Below are 19,487 nucleotides of genomic sequence, written 5' to 3'. Positions count from 1 at the left end.
TCTCCATTGAGTATTATATTTGCTGTGGGTTTGTTATAAATGGCTTTGATTATGTTCAGCAATGATCCCTCTATACCCACTTTGGTGAGAGTTTTTATCGTAAATGGATGTTGGACTTTGTCAAATGCTTTTTCTGCATCTATTGAGATGATCATATGTTTTTTGACTTTTGTTAATATGGTGTATGATGATGATTGATTTACATATGTTGAACCATCCTTGTGAACTTGGATGAACCCCACCTGGTCTTGGTGTGCGATCTTTTTGATATGTTGTTGGATTTGATATGTTGTTGGATTCGGTTGGCTAAAATTTTGTTGAGAATTATATATATACATATATATATAATATATATATCATACATATATATCATACATATATATCATACATATATATACATTCATCAAAGATATTGGCCGATAGTTTTCTTTTTTCATGGTATCTTTGTCTGGTTTTGGCATTATGGTGACGGTGGCATCATAGAATCTCTTTGGGAGTGTTGCTTATTCCTCAACCTTTTGAAAAATTTAAGGAGGATGGGCACCAGATCCTCTTTGTATGTTTGGTAGCATTCGCCTGTGAAGCCTTCTGGTCCTGGACTTTTATTTGTAGGGATTGTTTTTATGACATATTCAATTTCATCTCTAGTGATCAGTCTGTTCAGTTGGTGTATTTCTTCTTGGTTCAGTTTTGGCAGGGTGTAAGACTCTAGAAAGTTGTCCATTTCTTCCAGATTGTCAAATTTGTTGGCATATCATTGTTCATAGTATTCTCTTATGGTTTTTTGTATTTCTGCAGTATCTGTTGTGATTTCTCCTTTTTCATTTCTTATTTTCTTTATTTGGGTTCTCTCCTCCTCTTGGTGAGTCTAGCCAGGGGTTTGTCAATTTTGTTTACCTTTTCAAAGAACCAGCTCTTGGTTTTATTAATTTTCTCTATTATTTTTTGAATCTCTATTTTATTGATTTCCTCTTTGATCTTTACAATTTCCTTACTTCTGCTGACTTTAGGTCTTTTTTGTTCTTCTTTTTCTAATTCATTTAGGTGGTGGGTTAAGCTGTCAATTTGAGATCTTCCTTCTTTTTTGAGGAAGGCCTGTATTGCTATGAATTTCCCTCTGAGCACCACTTTGGCGGCATCCCATAGATTTTGAGAGGTTGTGTCTTCATTATCGTTTGTCTTGAGGTATTTTTTAATTTCCTTCTTGATTTCCTCATTGACCCATTGGTTTTTTTAGTAGTAGGTTTAGTCTCCATGTAGTAGGTTTTTTAGTCTCCATGTAGTAGGTTTTTTCTCATTTCTTTTCCTGTGGTTGATTTCTAGTTTCATACCATTGTGGTCAGAGAAGATACTTGAAATAATTTCTCTACTCCTAAATTTGTTGAGGTTACCTTTGTGCCCCAATATGTGATCAATTCTTGAGAATGTTCCATGCGCATTTGAGAAGAATGTGTATTCTGATTTTTTTTTTGGATGTAGTGTCCTGAAGATGTCAATTAAGTCTTAACTTTTCTATTGTTTCTTTTAGAATCTTTGTTGCTTTATTGGTTCTCTGTCTAGAGGATCTGTCCATTGATGTGAGTAGACAGATCCTACTACTGTGATTGTATTCCCATCAATTTCTCCCTTTATGTCTGTTAATATTTGTTGTATGTATCTGGGTGCTCCTCTATTTGGGGCATGTATGTTGATGATAGTAATATCTTTTTCTTGAATGGATCCCTTAATCATTAAGTAGTGTCCTTCTTTGTCTTTCTTTACGTCTTTTGTTTTAAAGTCTGACATGAGTATTGCAACTCCTGCTTTCCTGTCATTTCCATTGGCATGAAATATTTTTTTCTCACTGCCTTGCTTTCAATCCATATGTGTCCTTTGCCCTAAGGTGAGTTTCTTGTAGGCAGCAGATTGAAGTTTTTGCTTTTTTTTATCCAATCTGCCACTCTGTGTCTTTTGATTGGAGCATTCAGTCCATTGACATTTAAGGTGATAATTGATAGATGATTATTTATTGCCATTTTAAACCTTGTTTTCTGGTTGATTCTATGATTCTCCATTCTTTCTTTCTCTTTTTGGTTGGATGGTCTCCAATTATTTTCTGCTTGAGTGTCTTTCTTTTCATTTTTTGCGAATATAATGTTTGGTTTTGATTTCCGGTTGCCCTGTTTTTAAAGTATGTTAACCCCTTCCTATAATTGCATGTTTTAGCCTGATAGTCCTGTAGGTTCAAACACTTCATTACCATACTAAAATTTTTTAAAAAATAAGAAAAGAAGCTATTTATTTCCTTACTTCCCTTGCCCACATTTTAAGATTTTTTATGTCTCTTTTTTTCTTTTTAATTTTGTATTGTTTTAAACATGTTCATGATTAGATCTGTATGCTGGCTTATTTGAGTGACTGCTCCCTGACTGTGGTTTCCTCCATCCTAGTTCTTCCTCTTTCTTTCTTTCTTTCTTCTTCTTTTTTTTTTTTTTTTGGATTTAGACAAGCCCTTTCAGTATTTCTTTTAGAATGGGTTTTGTATTGCTGTATTTTTTTAGCTTTTGTTTGTTGGAAAAATTTTTTATTTCCCCTTCTATTTTAAATGATATTCTTGCTGGATAGAGTATTCTAGGTTGCAAATTTTTTCCTTTCAGCACTTTAAATATCTCTTGCCATTCCCTCCTGGCCTGTAGAGTTTCTGTAGAGAAATCAGCTGATAGCCTTATGGGGGTTCCCTTATAGGTAACATTTTGCTTTTCTCTTGCTGCCTTTAGGATCCTCTCTTTATCATTAACTTTTGCCATTTTTATTATAATGTGTCTTGGTGTGGGTCTATTTGGGTTCAACTTGTTTGGGGTCCTCTGTGCTTCCTGTATCCTGAATTCAGTATCCTTTAGATTTGGGAAGTTTCCAGCAATGATTTCTGCAAATATATTTTCAATCCCCTTATCTTTTTCTACTCCTTCTGGAATTCCTATTGTGCATAGATTGGCCTGCCTTATATTATCCCATAGGTCTCTTAGATTGCTTTCGTGTTTTTTCATTTGGTTTTCTGTCTGCTGCCCTGTTTGTGTGATTTCCATTATTCTATCTTCCACTTCACTAATTCCTTCTTCTGCATTATTCATTCTGGTTTTTATTGCCTTTAGCTCAGTTTGTATCTCTGCAAATGAATTTTTTAGTTTTTCTTGGTTCCTCCTTATATTTTCTAGTTCCTTTCTGAGGGAGTCTGCATTATTGTTCATATCTTCTCTTAATTCCTTCAGTATTTTCAGTATCTCCCTTTTGAACTCCAAGTCTGTCAGAGTGCAGAGTTCTGTTTCATTGTTGGCTGCTTTAGGTGAGTTCTCCTGTTTGTTTAACTGGGAATGGCTTCTGAGCTTCTTCATCTTGCTTGTTATTTTCTTTTTCTTGGTGTAGGTGTACTCCCCATGGCTGGGCAGGGTTTGCCCTGGCACTGCTGTGGAGTGTTTCCCAAGGGCTGGCGATGTTGGCCAGTTTTCTTTGAGGCCATGGGGCATTTCCAGAAGGTGAGTGGGGCTAGCAGGGTCACTCTGAAGCAAAGATGGACTTCCCCAGGGCAGGTGGGACTGGCAGGTCCACACTGCTATGAACGCAGACTTCCCGTGGCTGGGCAGAGCTTACTCTGGCGTTTCTGGGCTGTGGAGCTCTTCCACGGAGTGGGCGGTTCTGAGCAGCTGCTCCATGGGAGCGCAGCACCTCCTGAGGTCAGGAGCATCTAGCAGGGCTGCTGGGAAACTAAGGGGTGCTTCCCCAGGGCGGCTGGAACTGGCAGAACTTGCTCTGGTGTTTCTGGGTTTCAGGGCTCTTCCAGAGGCCTGGCGGTGCTGGGCGCTGCTCCACCAGGGTGTAGCCCCTCCAGAGGGCAGGCAGGTCAGGGCAGGGACACCCCTGAGGTGGCTTGCTTTCCACAAGTGGTGACGCCAGCCCCCCAGGATGGCAGGCGGCCTCAGGTCAGGGGCCTGTGTGCAGTAGGGAGAGGGAGGATGCACTGGAAGCACTGCTCTCTGCTAGCTGGCGGGCAAGCGCACTTGCTGGGGCGCAAGGTGGCCCACCCCTCCTCTTCTCCCCTCCCCAACACTGGTGCCTTGTCTCTCCTGCAGGTCCACTTCTTCTCCCAGGTTCCCTCTGTTGTGGCTTTCCACTCCCAGCCCTTAGCGTATTGCTCCCTCCACCCGCGATGCACCGCTTCCTAGTCCCCAAGGCTGTTTCTGCACCACCAACCCCAGCCCACTCCCAGAGACTAACCTCCAGAGCCGAGGTCTCCGTGCCCAGCCCCCACCCAAGCGTCTTGGTTGTTGGTGACTGTGCCAGTAGTTCAGATGATCTGTTCGGCTCTCATTCTGTTTTTCAGTTCTCAGACCTACTGCTTTGCTTTTCTTGGTGTCTGGAGATTCCTTAGACTGGGCTGATCTTTCCGTCGATTAGGTGACCTTCCAGGGTGTGTGTTTCCTCTCTCCTTCACAATTCCCTTTTGGGTATGCCCATCCGGTCTGATTCCCTTTTCTTACTCTCCTCTTTTCTCTTGTTTTACTCAGTTATGTCACGAGATTCTTGCTGTTATTGGAAGTTTAAGTTCTTCTGTCAGCGTTTAGCTGCTGTTTTGTGCCAGTTGTTTAACATGTAGATGTGGGGTTTTTTTGTTGTGTTTGTGGCAGAGGGCCAGCACATCCCCCTACTCTTGTGCCATCTTGCCTTCCTCTCTACCAGTTTATTTAAAACATTATTGAACATATGGATAAGCATCTCTTGTGACTTACCAGCTCAGGGCTTCAAGGACAGTCAAAAATTCATAAACCTGGCCCAAGTCTCTAGGACCTCCTTCCCAGTCAGGAAATGATAATCGAGGGAGTGTGATTTAGGTCCAAGGAAGCTAAGGTTCAGCATGTATTGGGGCCACCTCCTCAGAGAAAGGAGACAATCCCAAACTCCTGTGATCCAGCTTGGTCAAGTGAAGGAGTCACACTTGAGAGGGACTTTGTTGGATTTGATAAGATGGGTGAGGAGTTTCCATCTTCCAGCCAAGATGAACAGAATACTTTTTGAATTCCTGTGTATTCATCAGCCCTCCTCTCCTGGCTTCACCTTTCACTCTGTGGTGTTCTGACTCACTCCTTAGCTGTGTGACTTGAGACAGCATCACCTCCTCATCCAGACCATGGCATCACCTTGAGGTCAGCCCTCAAGGTCAACCACATGGGAAACCTCCTTTATCTTATCTCAGTATTTACATACTACGTGACTTGGTTTCAAAAGTTATGGTGCTGGTGTGGCTTAAAGGAAAGCTTATGTCTTAGCAAAAATATTTTAAAAGATCTTAAGTGGAAAACAAACAAAAATAATCCCCACCCTTCAACAAAATGAAACAATGAAACAAAACCAGAAGTCTCCTTCTATCATAGAGTCATCTATGGTCACATTTTGTAGGAATTCTACCAAGCATTTAAAAACTTAAAATAACTTTTTTTTAAAGTTTGATGATGTATTTAGATGGTAAATGTCAGATACCGAAATTTAGTAAATTGCAAAGTTGAGTTCTTATGACAGTGTTAACTCAGTCACTTTCTAAATATTTTCATGTCTATATTAAGTTGTTCTCTTTAGAGGTTGAGTAAATGTCAAAACTGCAATCTGGGCCTGTTACCATTGTTAAGGCTTTTATAACTCTGAAATTCTTAGTATGGAAGGCACCCAAAGTTTACCCTTTCCATTAAATCTAGGACTAATTAGATTTGGTTCTTATAAAATATTTAGGAGTCACTCATTACAATATGAATTTATTCATTTATTGTGCTGGTGATGTGATGTGAAACAGCAAGGATCTTGAAGTAAGAAGATCTGGGATTGCAGTCTATAGAGGAGGCCTGAACAGAGGGCCAGAAACCTGTGCCTTGGACCACTGAAGGGTGGTTCTCTCTGATGAGAGGTCTTAGAGAGGAAAGAATATAGAAAAGAGAGGGAAAGAGATGGGAGTGGATATATTTATGAATAAAATGCCCATCACAGTGCTTTTACAATAGTGCAAACCTAAAAACCAACTAGATAGATATTCCCAGAAAATAGGAAAACATTTGAATGGTTTAAGGTCTAGCGCAGAAAGGACTATTCTAAGCCAGTATCAGAAGAGTGTTTTTGAGGAATATTTGAAGATGGAGAGAACCCTCACAATGTAATGTTAAGAGGGTCAAGCACCATCTGGATCCCTTTTATAGCATCATAGTAACTCTGGAGGGGGAGGGGTGATAAGGCTGCAAAAAGAAAAACTTTTTGGAAGGAAATACATTAAAATGCATTTTTATATTTTCCAAATTACCTCAAATGAGAATACTTGTCTATTTAGCTCTTGCTGTGCCCTTTCTATCTGAGGACCTATGTCATCGATCATGGAAAATTTTCAGCAATTATCTCTTGAAATAGCGATCTTCTGTTTTTCTCTCTTTCCTCTCGTAAGTCCCAGTAGAAGAAAGTTGGAGCCTTCTGTCCATCCCTCTGTTGTCTGGACCATCTTTTGTGTTTTTCATTCCTTTATCTCTTTGCATTGCATTCTCAGTGAATCTCTCAGATTGATGTTTCTCTTTTGTTAACTTCTCCTTTGTTTTCAACCATTGAATTCTTTTGTTTCCATAATTATATTATTTTCATTTCTAGGATTTCTAACTCATTCTTTTTCATACCAAATTTTGTTTTATTTGTGACCATTTTTGTTTTAGAGTCTCTTGGGGGTTTTTTTATTCTGGTATTGGTTTTTCCTCTCTGTCGATGTCAGATATATTTATGTTAAAGTCATTTTCCGATGGCTCTACTTATTTTTGTTTCAGATAAGATTATATTTAGCTGTTGTTTGTTGACTGTTTTTTCTTAGGATTCATTTTCCTCATGTGTCTTAAAATTTTAGATTGTTCCTCAGATAGGAAGTGTTTGTTCTTCAGGCTTATTGCCCTTACTCTGTTCACGTCTCTTTTTTCTTTCCTCCTCAGCAGCTATGTGATGACTTCCACCTGAACTCACAGGGTCTCCAGTCCAGAATCAGTCCTTTTTTTTTTTTTTTTTGTCTTTTCTAGGGGTTTCCAGGCTAGGAGTCAAATCGGAGCTACAGCTGCTGGCCTATACCACAGCGCACAGCAATGCTGGATCCTTAACCCACTGAGCAAGGCCAGGGATTGAACCCACAACCTCATGGTTCCTAGTCAGATTCGTTTCTGCTGAGCCATGACAGGAACTCCCAGAATCAGTCTTTTTATGTTTGATCAGGGTCACCCAAGCTCCCTTGGAGATGCTATGGCTCTCAGAAGTGTAGCTAGAAAATCAGGTTGGGGAGGAGTAGGGATTCCCGACTTCCCTGCTGTGTCTGATTCCTTGGTTTCAGTAGCAATTAGATCTTGTGTTTTTCAACCTTCTTTTACAAGGAGGAAGAACCCCACCTGTTGCTGATTTCAGGTAATATCCTAACTATGGTACCTTCAAGTAGGACACATTTTGGTCCCTCTGGCTTCATAGGAAGAGAACTTGAGGGCATCTCTGCATGGATCTGGACCAGAACCCAGGAAACCTGTAGCTTCAGCCCTACTTACTACCCACTGTTTCTTTATTGTCCTGTGTATATCAGAGATGTGTGTTGGAGTGAAATCTGTTTGGTGGGCCATGATTCTCAATGTGTAAAACTGAGTCAGAAAAAATTGCTGCAAAAACATGCATTTCACTTCTGCAGTCCAAATGGCACCTTTTCAAAGTAGGGATAAATGCTAGAGAATGGCCATTGTTTCCTCCAAAGTCAATGTGGTAAACATGAGGCATTCCTGTTAAGACACGTAGCGAGCTAAAGATAAGGAAGATTTTTTCCCACTTTTAAAATATAATTTGTCCATAGACAAAAAGAAAAAAATAGGACCAGCTGATTCCTTGGGATGAGACAGAGTAAGCTGTCAAGTGCTTACCATCTGGTTGAGCTCCTAACCCAGATGGGCTGCCAATAGTCATTTATGAAAAGTTTGAAAGCAACTTGCCGCTTTCAGGAAAGAATCATTAGAACACATTAACATTGGGATTTACTCCCCTCCCCCAGCCCCAATTTGTAACAAATGCAGAGACAGAGCAACTGCTTCCATACTGCAAATATAACAGCCTGTTTTTGAGCCAGAAGTCAATATGTCTCTGCTCTCTGGGGGGGAAAAAAGAAATCAGTCATTTTTCTTTCCCCCTTCCCTCTTTTCTATGGCTCAATGAATAGAGGAGAAAATGCTCCCTGGATGGAGTTTCTAACAAATGTCTAAGGAAGCCTTCACAGTCTGTCATTTCTGAGGATCGGTGATGCTTGAAGGAGTCAAAGTCAGGAATAACCTGATGTTCCTCAGGCTTAGACTACAGACAGGAACCAGCTAATGCATTTAGACAAAGAGCACAAAGGTCAGTCAGTATTTCCAATGCAAATTTCAGAGCCACAGTGTTAGACCTGGAAGGCTAGTCTGCTGGTCCCCTCCACCCATGGCTTCAGAGTCAGAATAAATAGTCCTAGTGCTTCCTGCAACCAAGTTTCTGTTATCCTCCTACAGTGTTTGTCCCATTCCCGTGAAGTAATAGGATTCATTTCTGGGTGGCTGGTGGAATTCTGTTCATTTACTTTAAGTTCATATAAAGATTGCTGGCAGAGTGTGCGGTCATATTTTTCTTTTGATCAAACCATCTGCATTTCAGGCTCAGGAAATTGACAATATGCTTTCTATACATGTCTTACAATGTTTTGGAATGTTCAAAAGAAACATCTGGAATCAGTATTTCAAGTTTCTAACTGAAAATGAAGAGGGCTGGCTATAACCTGTAGATTTGGTTTTCACCAAGATGGAATGAGAGGGAGCAGCTCTGCAGTTAGGAAAGTGACAGATCAATTCCAACTGGGAATTAGGCAGAGGGAAGAGATTAAGCCTAATCAGAGATGATGATCTAGCTGAAGATGAAGAGAGAGGAAAAGAGGAGCTGGCCAGGGTGAGCGAGATAAATGAGAAATTCTCACACTGAGGAAGGGATCTAAGCCACAAATAAGAGTGGGATGCACAGGGGACAGGCAATTCAGTCTGTCCCTATAAGGCTTGACACAGAGGAGGGAAGTCAACCTAATTATAAATCCTAAGCCATCAAAGGAGAAATCGGGCAGTCTTTGGATAGCCTGAAACTTCTCTAAGTGGGCAAAGGATAAAATCACCTCTGTTTAAAAACTATTCAAAACTGTTATGAGTGACATTTTAATACAGTAGCTATTTGTGCATATATTCTTGTTCCTTAAATCTGTATCTCAAATATTGATCAAAGTGTATTTTATTTAATTTGAAAATATACATCGCTACACTTTTTTTTTTTTTGGTCTTTTTTAGGGTCACACCCATGGCATATGGAGGTTCCCAAGCTAGGGGTCTAATCGGAGCTGTAGCCACCACAGCTTCACCACAGCCACAGCAACTCCAGATCCGAGCCACATCTGCAACCTACACTACAGCTCACAGCAGGCAACGCTGGATCCTCAACCCACTGAGTGGGGCCTGGGATCAAACCTGCAACCTCATGGTTCCTAGTCAGATTCATTTCCATTGCACCACGATAGGAACTCCTACACTGATTTACTTCTAACAAGGCTATGTGCTCAGGGCTACAGAGGATAACTGAATGAAAAGAATGTTGTCTTTTCCCTTAAAGTATTTATAATGCAATAGATTTACAGGATAAGGCATAAATCACCACAAAATGAGACCAAATCTCCTAGGTGGTTATAAAATTGAAAATGAATGGTCTGTCTAAAGACAGAGAAAAAGATCCTATTTGACTGGCTATGATTCATCTAGATTAAAATTGCGAATGCTAAAAAGCAATATTTTTAACGAAGGAATGCTTGATTTGGATTTTAGTTGTCATTTTTCTGTGCAAGAGGGGCCTTCAAAACGTGAATTTGAACAAGATATTGTGCCCCTCTAGTGGTCACTTTGCAAACTACAGACAAACTTTGCATTACCTAGAGAACCCAGCCAATTTTGAAAGAGCATGCCAGCAGGGCTAATTCTGTTCCCTTCAACACTCAGTTCAAGGGAAAGTGAAACTTTAGAAGGGATACTCCCCACCCCCATCATGTGTCATGGCCCAGAAAAGGTACTGTGAGGTGGTAAAGAGGGTGGACTCTGAGATCAGATGAAAAGGTCCAAATCCCAGCCCTGCCATTATTTAATAAATGGCACCTGAGCAAGTTCCTGAGATTTTCTGTACCTCATTTTGCTCACCTGCAAAATAGAAATAACAATTATACCCACATCATAGGGTGTTTCTGAGAATTAGAAGAGATTACTTAAAATGTTGAAAATGGTGCCTTGTTTTTAGAAAAGTTTTACCCCTTTACTTAGACAAGCTTTATTCTCTGTACCTTCTTTCCACAGTGCTTATTCACTTTATCTTTCTCATTCCAAATTTGCATATTCTGCAGAAAATTATAACATACAGGACAACGGGGCTTTTAAGTGTCTTTTTTATTTTATTTTTTAAATGATTTTTATTTTTTCCATTATAGCTGGTTTACAGTGTTCTGTCAGTTTTCTACTATACAGCAAGGTGACCCAGTCACACATACATGTATACATTCTTTAAGTGTCTTTTTAGCATACAATGTCTTTGAGATGTCTAAGATGCAGTAAAAATTTGATTTTTTTTTTTTTTTTGGTCTTTTATCTTTTTAGGGCCGCACCTGCAGCATGTGGAGGTTCCCAGGCTAGGTGTCAAATTGAAGCTACCGGCCTACACTACAACCACAGCAACTTGGGATTTGAGCTGTTTTTGTGACCTACACCACAGCTCACGGCAATGCTGGATCCTTAACCTGGGGACTAAACCCACATCCTCACGGATACTAGTCACCTTCTTTAACTGCTGAGCCATGACAGGAACTCCTAAAAATATGATTAGTATTACCAATACACTGCTTCTGTAGAGATTGTGGCTATAACTATAAAAATTATTTCTAAAACTCTCCTGATTTCTTGGTTATACTCTTCACTGTCTCTGAGTTATTAAAATGCAACACAAATTATTTTAAGTCCAATGTCTCTGGAACATGATATGTCAGGAATAAGATTCCTACCCCCTCCCTCCCTCCCCCTACCCCCTGTTAAATGTCTCTGGGACTCCTGTAGTCCCACAGGACACACCTGAATCCTATGCACCTTTGACAAGGGTCTCAAGCTGCCTGATGAACTCTCAACTCTTTGGCAGCCTCATTGTCATTCCTCTGAAGTCATTTTACCTCTCAGGCATTCGGGATCCTGCCCTCATTTCATTACTAATTAAATTCATTTTTACAGAGTCATAAATTAATTATTTGAGGTAAAACTTCTGAAATCTGTATCTCCTTCCAAGATCTTTTTTAAGCGCTGGGTAATTAAATGTAAGAGTTATCATGCTAATCTTTATGAGTATTGGAAGGCAATGACTGATGGGAAATTAAAGACTTCAACTTCTTACATGGGAGGAGAGGCTCCATCTCAGAGTTAGGTTGAAAAATTAAAAAGTGCTCGTTCCACCAGCAATGCTCTTTAATTGTCTTGCACTGCAGGTAAGCACAAATCTTGCATTGCTAATAAGTTGGAAATGGCTAGGAAACTGACTCATCTGTCTAGAGCATAGCAAATGGGGTCCAGCTCGAAGTTCATCTGTTGTTTTAAAGGCATTTTCATTTCATAAGCTCTCCTGTCACTTTTTTCTCATGAGGACAGCACAAGTGAAAAACAACAATGTGAGGCTTAGTTTCTTTTTATGAACAAGTACATTCAATTCCTCATTGTTGGTGATAGCTTGGTTTTTATCTAATGAATACAGCATTGAGCATTTGTAATTATCAAGAACAAGAACCTTACTATTACATAAATACTTCATCCTACTGGATCAGTAAATGTTTTGTTAATTGGCTGATCCACATTTCTATTCAAAGAGCCTCTTTAGATAAATGAAGCTTTTAAGTAACACCCTCCCCACCCCCACCAGGAACACCCTTGGCAAACACACCGCTTTTTCCATAAGGCCCCAAAGTATCTTAGAGAAATATTAAAAAGTGAACCTTTAAACAAGAAGATTAGACCTGGTTGCATCAACCCCTAAGTCATCTTTTCCCTCAGGACTGACTGATTTAAACAGAGGAACATAATTTGGTTTTGCCCTCTGCTGTACTGGGACTTTAGCTACTATTATCTATTGTATCTATTATATACTATTATATATCTATTATATACTATTATCTAGCTTCTATTATCCTAAAGCCTGAAACCTGATAACTTTTATCAACCCATACTTATCATGAAAGATTCCTTTCCAAATTTTCACTGTTCCTGGCGCTTCTTTGGGAGGGTAGCGTGAACTAACAGCCGGATTATTTCATTCAGCTCTCAGGTGACTGGTGTCCATGAGATGATGGGATTCATTAGGAGACGAGTAGATCATCTGACCAAAGAGTGTTCAGCACACAAGGAATTTGCTCTTCAGAGACAGCAGTTAAGAGCCTCAGTGGAGGGCCACCTAAGAAAGGTAATTTCATAAAATGTGTCCTCCTTAAGCTACTGCTTAGATGCAGTTCCTTACCTAGTGATAACAGATGATGGCGAGTGTAGCATGTGGGATGGTGGGAAGGTAGGCGTGTCTCCAGGATTCTCTTCATCCCACATTAGGCTTTATATTCAAACAGGATGAAGTTGTAATTCACTCCAGTTCAACAGCCATCCCTGCCCCAGGTCGCCAAAACTAGATGTGTCATCCTACTTTCCTCTCTAGCTCTGAACACAGTTACACAAAGGCAGGTCTTACTTTGCACAGAACTGTGTTAACTGAACCATGTGCATACTGGGATTGTGTCTTCCTTGATTTAAATGGTTCTGTGTATGGTCTAGTATGCATATTTTGGTTAACATGGCACCATACAACACAAAAACAGCAGAGAGATACACAAAATGAGTTTTAGGGGTTCCAGGAATGAATTGCCATTATCATACTTTATTTTTTTAGGACCACACCCTGCGGCATATGGAAGTTCCCAGGCTAGGGGTTGAATTGGAGCTGTAGCCCCTGACCTACACCACAGCCACAGCAATTTGGGATCCGAGCCATGTCTGCAACCTATACTGCAGCTTGTGGCAATGCCGGATCCTTTAACTCACTGAGCAAGGCCAAGGATCAAACCTGCATCCTCATGGATATTAGGTGGGTTCTTAACCTGCTGAGCCACAATGGGAACTCCCATCATCCTTTATTAAATGAAGCCAGTGCAGAGGACATGGTCACTCAGAATAAAGGCATACATGTGAAAATCCTCTCTGCAGAGGGAATACCTGGCTTTGTATGGGAGAATTTTATTTCCCATTTTCAAAGTGGAATAAAACCAGGCAGCTACTATTTGACTAAATAAAAAATGGCTTATCTCTAGGTGGGATATATAGCAAAAACTAATAGTATCTCAGTGATATTAATGCTGATGAACCATTAATGCTGATGCCTAGGCTGGATCTGAGATTTTCAATGACATTTTCTTTTCATTTGCTACAATAGACTTCTATACCTGACTTACACAAGTAGAGTTAATAGACTTCACAGGAGAGGTCATTAAATAACTACATCACTATCTAAATTGCCTTCTCGACTGTTATTGATCCAGAGATGGGAATTTGAGCCTTATTCTGATGCTTGGGTCAAGGGAGGTTCCAAATATGGTGGCAGCTGTGGTGCTGCATTCCCTAGAGCTTGAGAGCCAAGCTAATTTGGTGGTTGTGGAAAACACTGTAGGAACTCAAACAGCTGTTGCTACTTGTCTTGTTAATTCAGAGCCAATTTGACTCTGGGAAGTATGGACTCTAGTTAGAGCAAAGCAATAACTTGAATTGAATAGAACCCTTTAAAGGTCACTATTCATTGATTCATGTGTACTGAAGATCAAATCACAGTCCCCTGCATTCATCAATTAAATCTCCTAAGCCTGTTCCTGTGTTTTATTATCACATTCACAGCATGTGGTACTGTCCCAGGGTCCCTCAGCCCTAAATATAGTAACCCACAAGGTGATCTAATACCTATGCAGGACCTCTGCTCCAAAATGTACCTGTAAATTGGGCCCCATTCAATTTACAGTGGATGATTGGGGCTTAATGAACCAGAAGAGCTTATCTCTATTGATGTGTTGACACAATTATCCTTTCTAGGTAATATGGAGAATAAATTCTTAAAGAATGGGGATTAATGCCTATATCTCATCTCTTAATAAAAGAAATATCTGTAAACATACCCTCTATTGGTCAGTTAGTAGTATTACCTCATATAAAGATCATTATTTTAATTTAAATACAAAACTCTGAAATATTTAAAACTATTTTTAGATTTAATTGATATATATTTAAAGTTTAATGGGAGTTTTTGGAGTAATATTTATCTTCTCTCTATATATGCGTACATATATGCCAGTAAATATGACTAAGTCTACAGTACGTTCTTTATTTCTAAAGGTGGAAATGTCCATTCAGAAAATCAGTGCTATACTTTCCAATGCAATAGATGTTGGTTCCAGCCTTTCAGAATCAGAGAAGATTTTGAGTAAATATCTGGAACTAGATATCCAAGCTAAGGTAAACAAAGTAAGAGTTATTATTATTATGGTTATGATTTTGTAAATATGATTTCTTTATATTCAGTAACTGTAAAACTTAATACTAGCTCCTGTGAGGGTTGCAATTCTAAGTACTGTGGCAAATAATGAATTAAAAAATCCTACTATTATGTGTATCTAAATTATTTATGTTTATATGAGCATTTATTAGGACATTCGAGCTCACTGAAACCCATCATTATAGCCCAGTAGTGTTAAACACTCATTTGGCCTGCTTTCCTTGCCTGGGAGGTGTTAGCAACTCCTTTTGGGGATGCCAGAGGAGGCAGGAAGAGTGCTTGCAAGATTCTAGGAGGCCAAAAAAAAAAAAAAAAATCACAATCTTGTTTGCACACCCAACATTTAGAGACAGAAGATGCCCCCTCCTTTACCTGGCACCTTCTCTGGCACTTTCTTACCCCTTTCACATGGGACTTATGTTCACATATTTCTCCAAACCTGTACTCAAGTCCCTGCCTACCCCAGCAGGTGTTTCAGAAGGTGAGGCAAGTTCCCAGGTCTGCAAGAAACAGCTTCGCTACTCCATCAATTTTTGAAAATTAAAAAAAAAAAAAAAAAAATCCCCTTCTTAGACAGTGCCCCCACCTGAAACTCACAAATGAACCATTTTTTTTAATAGGGCATTTTTAATTCATTATTTAAAATGTCTAGAATGAAATGCATGCCTGAACACAATTTCATTTTTTTTTTTTTTGCTTTGAAGATTTTAGAAGGAAGGAGGAAATCGCATAAGGGAGAAACCCCTCTGCTTCCTCCTTCCCCAAGTGCAGAACTTGTAAATTAAAATTACCTTCATTCAGTGGAGTCCTTGGGAAGCATATTAAATACAAGTAGGAGAACAATCCCTCCTTGCTTTAAATGAGAGTGGAGCTTTTTTCTTTCATATTCACTTGAATCCTACCTTGGTCCCATGTGAAATTTTACACAGCTCTGTGGCAATTATTGTATATGTAGTGCCTACCTTACCTACCCATCCACTGAATCAGTGGTTAGATTTCATGTGCCAGAAATGGCACTCAAAAGAAAACACAAGAGAACAACTCTTATCAAGTCAAATTCACTGACTCTTAGGTTAACCCAACCTCATCTGTACTATTTTCCCTACAATTATTAGAAAACTCTTGTAGATGGAAACTTTAATAAGACTGCATAATTGATATGGCATTTTTTGTAAATTGGAAAAGGAGTAAACAATTTCTATAAATTTGTCATCTCATATAACAAAATTAAGATTTTTCTAGAGCTATTGGTAAATTTCATAAAGCAGTTATCACATATAATTATTACACATAAATTATTTTAAACATTTCTGCCAGTTTGTTCTATAACCTTTCTTACTAAACAAATTTACTTCTATTTGTAAAATAGAAAATACAATTTTCTAAAGAAGATGTATAGCTGGTAGAAAAATAATTTGAGACGGTTTTCATTTTAAGGTGCCTTTTTTTCCCCCCAAATTTTGAAATATGTGCCTTTTTTATTGAGGAGAGCTTTGGTACAAGTTCAATTAATAATCGTAATAGATGCTGTACAGGAGGTAATGAAATGTGAATGTTCATGATTCCCCTGTCAGCTTCTGACCCCCTGTGCTTTGCTTTCGTAGGAGACATCACATGAATTAGAAGCAGCTGCAAAACTCCTGACGGAGACAAATGATTTTGAACCTGATGAAGTGTCATTGCTTTCTTCTAAAGCTAAATGGCTAGAGGAAGAATTAAACATACTTGGCCAAAGCATCAGCTCCAGGTCACAAGTCCTGCAAACTTATGTGGCATTTCTCAAGTCATCAGAGGAGGTACCTATGGGCTCTCCCCTTTTGGCAGCGTGGCCTCTGCCTGTCTTCCTGCTTTCTAAGGGGATAGAAGCCCTCTGGGTAGTTCTAGATGCTCCACCCCAGTGCATGTTCTCATCGAGGGCCCCTTTATACTCCAAGGCACCATACAGAGACTCAAAGAGTACATTATTTTACCACAAAATAATACAAGTGTGTATGTGTAGATTTTTACAAATAAGCAAAGTGGCTGTGTTGGAACACTTTTTACCATGGTCTACAAATTTTTATAGTGTCCTAAACATAGAACAAAATTAATTAAAAGTAACTCATTTTCAGAATTCCCACCATGGTACAGTGAGTTAAGAATGCAACTGCAGTGACTCAGGTTGCTGCCAAGGTTTTGGGTTCAATGGCCTGGTCTGATGCAGTGGGTTGAAGGATCCAGGGTGGCTGCAACTGTGGCACAGGTCACAGCTGCAGCTTAGATTCAATCCTGGGCTGGGTTGTGGTGTGGCCATAAAAAGTCATTTTCTATTCAAAAATAAATCATGAATCTCTTTAAATACCCAAGTAGTTCATGTGATTTGTTTAAAATATACAGACTTGGAAATTAAAGACTTTTGGTCCAGTCTCAAATCTGTCTTGTTTGATGCTTTTTTTTTTTTTTTTTTCTTTTTAGGGCCGCACCTGCGGCATATGAAGGTTCCCAGGCTAGGGGTCCAATTGGAGCTGTAGCCGCCAGCCTACACCAGAGCCACAGCAATGGGGGACCTGAGCTGCATCTGCGACCCTCACCACAGCTCACAGCAACACCAGTTCCTTAACCCACTGAGCAAGGCCAGGGATCACACACGCATCCTCGGAAGCTAGTCGGGTTTGTTAACTGCTAAGCCATGATGGGAACTCCTGGTTTGATGCTTTTTTAATAAGTTTCTTCTGAGAGCTTTTTCTGAGGCATTATTTTGACTGGTTTGTGCTAAATAATCTGTAACATTCCCTCTGGTAGACTAGGATTCCATCTCTCAAAGGTCCCAGCTTCTCGAAGATGACATCGGTAATAGAAAAGTGCTGGAGTTTCAACACATTTAACTCCAGTCCCAGTGCTCGCAGGTACATGCCCTTCACGCCCCTTTCAGGGAGGCAGGTACAGGTTGAGTGGGAGATAGAGCCGGCAAGGTCTACCTGGGGGCAAAGCCAACCAAAGTTAGGTGGCATTCCCAGTTTCTGCCCCCCCCCCATCCTCCCAACACTCTCACCTTTACCTCACATGACCCCCATCCTGCCAGCCCACATTGCCTCTGTCAGCTCTCCTTCCATAATATTCTGAGTTCTCGCCAATGTGGAGGAAGGTCACGCCCAGGAAATCTCAGGAGACCACTGCCTCCTTTTCCACATCTTTTGTTATTCTGGCTGTTTGTTGTTTGTTTTTAATTTTTCTTAGCCTCAAACTCTCAGCGTTTGGCAGAAGTATTACAACTGATAGGTTTTCTGTTGACGAGCATTTTTATTAGAAATTGAAATGTTGGAGACGGTACAAGGAAGTGCCTGTTTTTTTTTGCATCTTTGTGACTTCTTAGCTTCTAGCTCAGCACCTACTTCCACAGTCCAGTCTGGCCTCTGGGACCAACATCTTTGGGGTGAGGGCTGGAACCTTAGCTTTGCAAACAACGCTTTACCAGAGGGACTGCCTATCCTTTCCTCCTCCCAGCTGTCACTCAGTCAATTTTCTCACCTGGCAGAGCCTTCTGGCCCAACCTTGGCAGTGCTCGCAGCCTGGCAATCTCCTACCCCCTCAGGCTTTCCCTCTTTCCTCACCAGCTCATGGTTTTTCAATTCCATTCCACTCCTTATACCCTCAGCCCCCTGCCTGCCATCCTAACTCTGCCACTTCCCCATACCAGATAATTCCAACACTCTGTTTACTTAGCTTCTCTTTTCAAGCTTCCAGATGCTCCTGTGGAAAATCACACAACTGTGCTGATTGGTGCTCTTATGCATTTATGGGGCTTTGCCTCAGCCGAGCTCCCCCATAGGCTCCCTAGTCAGTGCCCATTCAATAGCGATTCTCAAACTTCTTACCACAGTTTCCATTCCTAAATCTTAGTCTATGTCCTTACCTTATATGGGACTAAAACAAATAAGTCCATTGAGCCTAACTTCCTTAACTTCCTTCAGTTTCCAAACCCACTAACATATTCATTCTTCCTCCACTGTCCCCAATAAAGTGGACATGGGTCCAGCACTAATCAGCTATCAGTCTTTCCCTATGTGCTCCTGCATAGGGAACCTAGCTTCAGTATCCATCCTCTAATTTTAAAATTTTGTGGAGTTCCCATTGTGGCTCAATGGTAATGAACCCAACTACTATTCATGAAGATGCAGGTTCGATCCCTGGCCTCACTCAGTGGGTTAAGGATCTGACATTGCTGTGGCTGCAGCTTGGATTCAACCCCTAGCCTAGGAACTTCCATATGCTGTGGGCGTGGCCCTGAAGAGACAAAATAATAATAATTTAAAAATTTTGCTTTTTACATTGCTTCCTCCTTCTTGGTCTACAGTTATGCCCAAGCAGTCTTGCCCTCACTAAGGCTACCACTGTACAGTTTTCCTTCCCTTCATATCTGGACTCTTAGGATGATAAGATGATGTTTCTTTCCTATTCCTCCTGATCTTCACCAATCCTCATCCCACTGCCATTTAGTTTATCCCCTTTCCAATCCAGCCATTTGCCACCTCTTCACTCCATTGAAAATTTTCTTATAAGCTTACACCTACTACTTTCTAGTTGACAGATGAAATGGTGTATTTTCTTTTCTTTTCTTTTTATGGCTGCACCTGCAGAAAATGGAAGTTTCCAGGCTAGGGGTCAAATCAGAACTGTAGCTGAGGCTATGCCAAAGCCGTAGCAACACAGGATCTGAGCCTCATCTGTGACCTACACCACAGCTTGCAGCAACATCAGAGATCCTTAACCCATTGGCCGGGGACTGAACCCACATCCTCACAGACATTATGTCAGGTTCTTAACCTACTGAACCACAA

At 40.3% G+C, this 19,487-nt stretch overlaps 1 protein-coding gene across 11 annotated transcripts in view; it reads left to right on the top strand.

Moving 5' to 3' along the window:
• CCDC141 (coiled-coil domain containing 141) overlaps positions 1-19,487 on the top strand; it is a 207,913-nt gene that overhangs the window by 129,155 nt on the left and 59,271 nt on the right. For 8 of the 11 annotated variants that reach the window (XR_014829842.1, XR_014829841.1, XM_084999981.1 and 5 more), the window contains 3 exons: positions 12,408-12,549; positions 14,511-14,630; positions 16,275-16,466. Coding sequence is in view for 9 of the 11 variants with exons in the window: in XM_084999981.1 (XP_084856107.1) it covers positions 12,408-12,549; positions 14,511-14,630; positions 16,275-16,466 (454 nt within the window). In the remaining 2 variants the exon portion in view is untranslated. Of the gene's footprint in view, positions 1-12,407; positions 12,550-14,510; positions 14,640-16,274; positions 16,467-19,487 lie in introns of all 11 variants that reach the window. The other 3 variants (XM_084999982.1, XM_084999979.1, XM_084999978.1) reach the window with 1 other exon arrangement.

This window comes from Sus scrofa, chromosome 15 (genome assembly GCF_054392235.1).
Source record: "Sus scrofa isolate SSC_HxYL_T2T_F1_AM1 chromosome 15, Sscrofa_HxYL_maternal_Yorkshire_Landrace_v2.0, whole genome shotgun sequence".
NCBI lineage: Eukaryota > Metazoa > Chordata > Mammalia > Artiodactyla > Suidae > Sus > Sus scrofa.
This window is presented reverse-complemented; position numbering and strand designations above follow the sequence as displayed.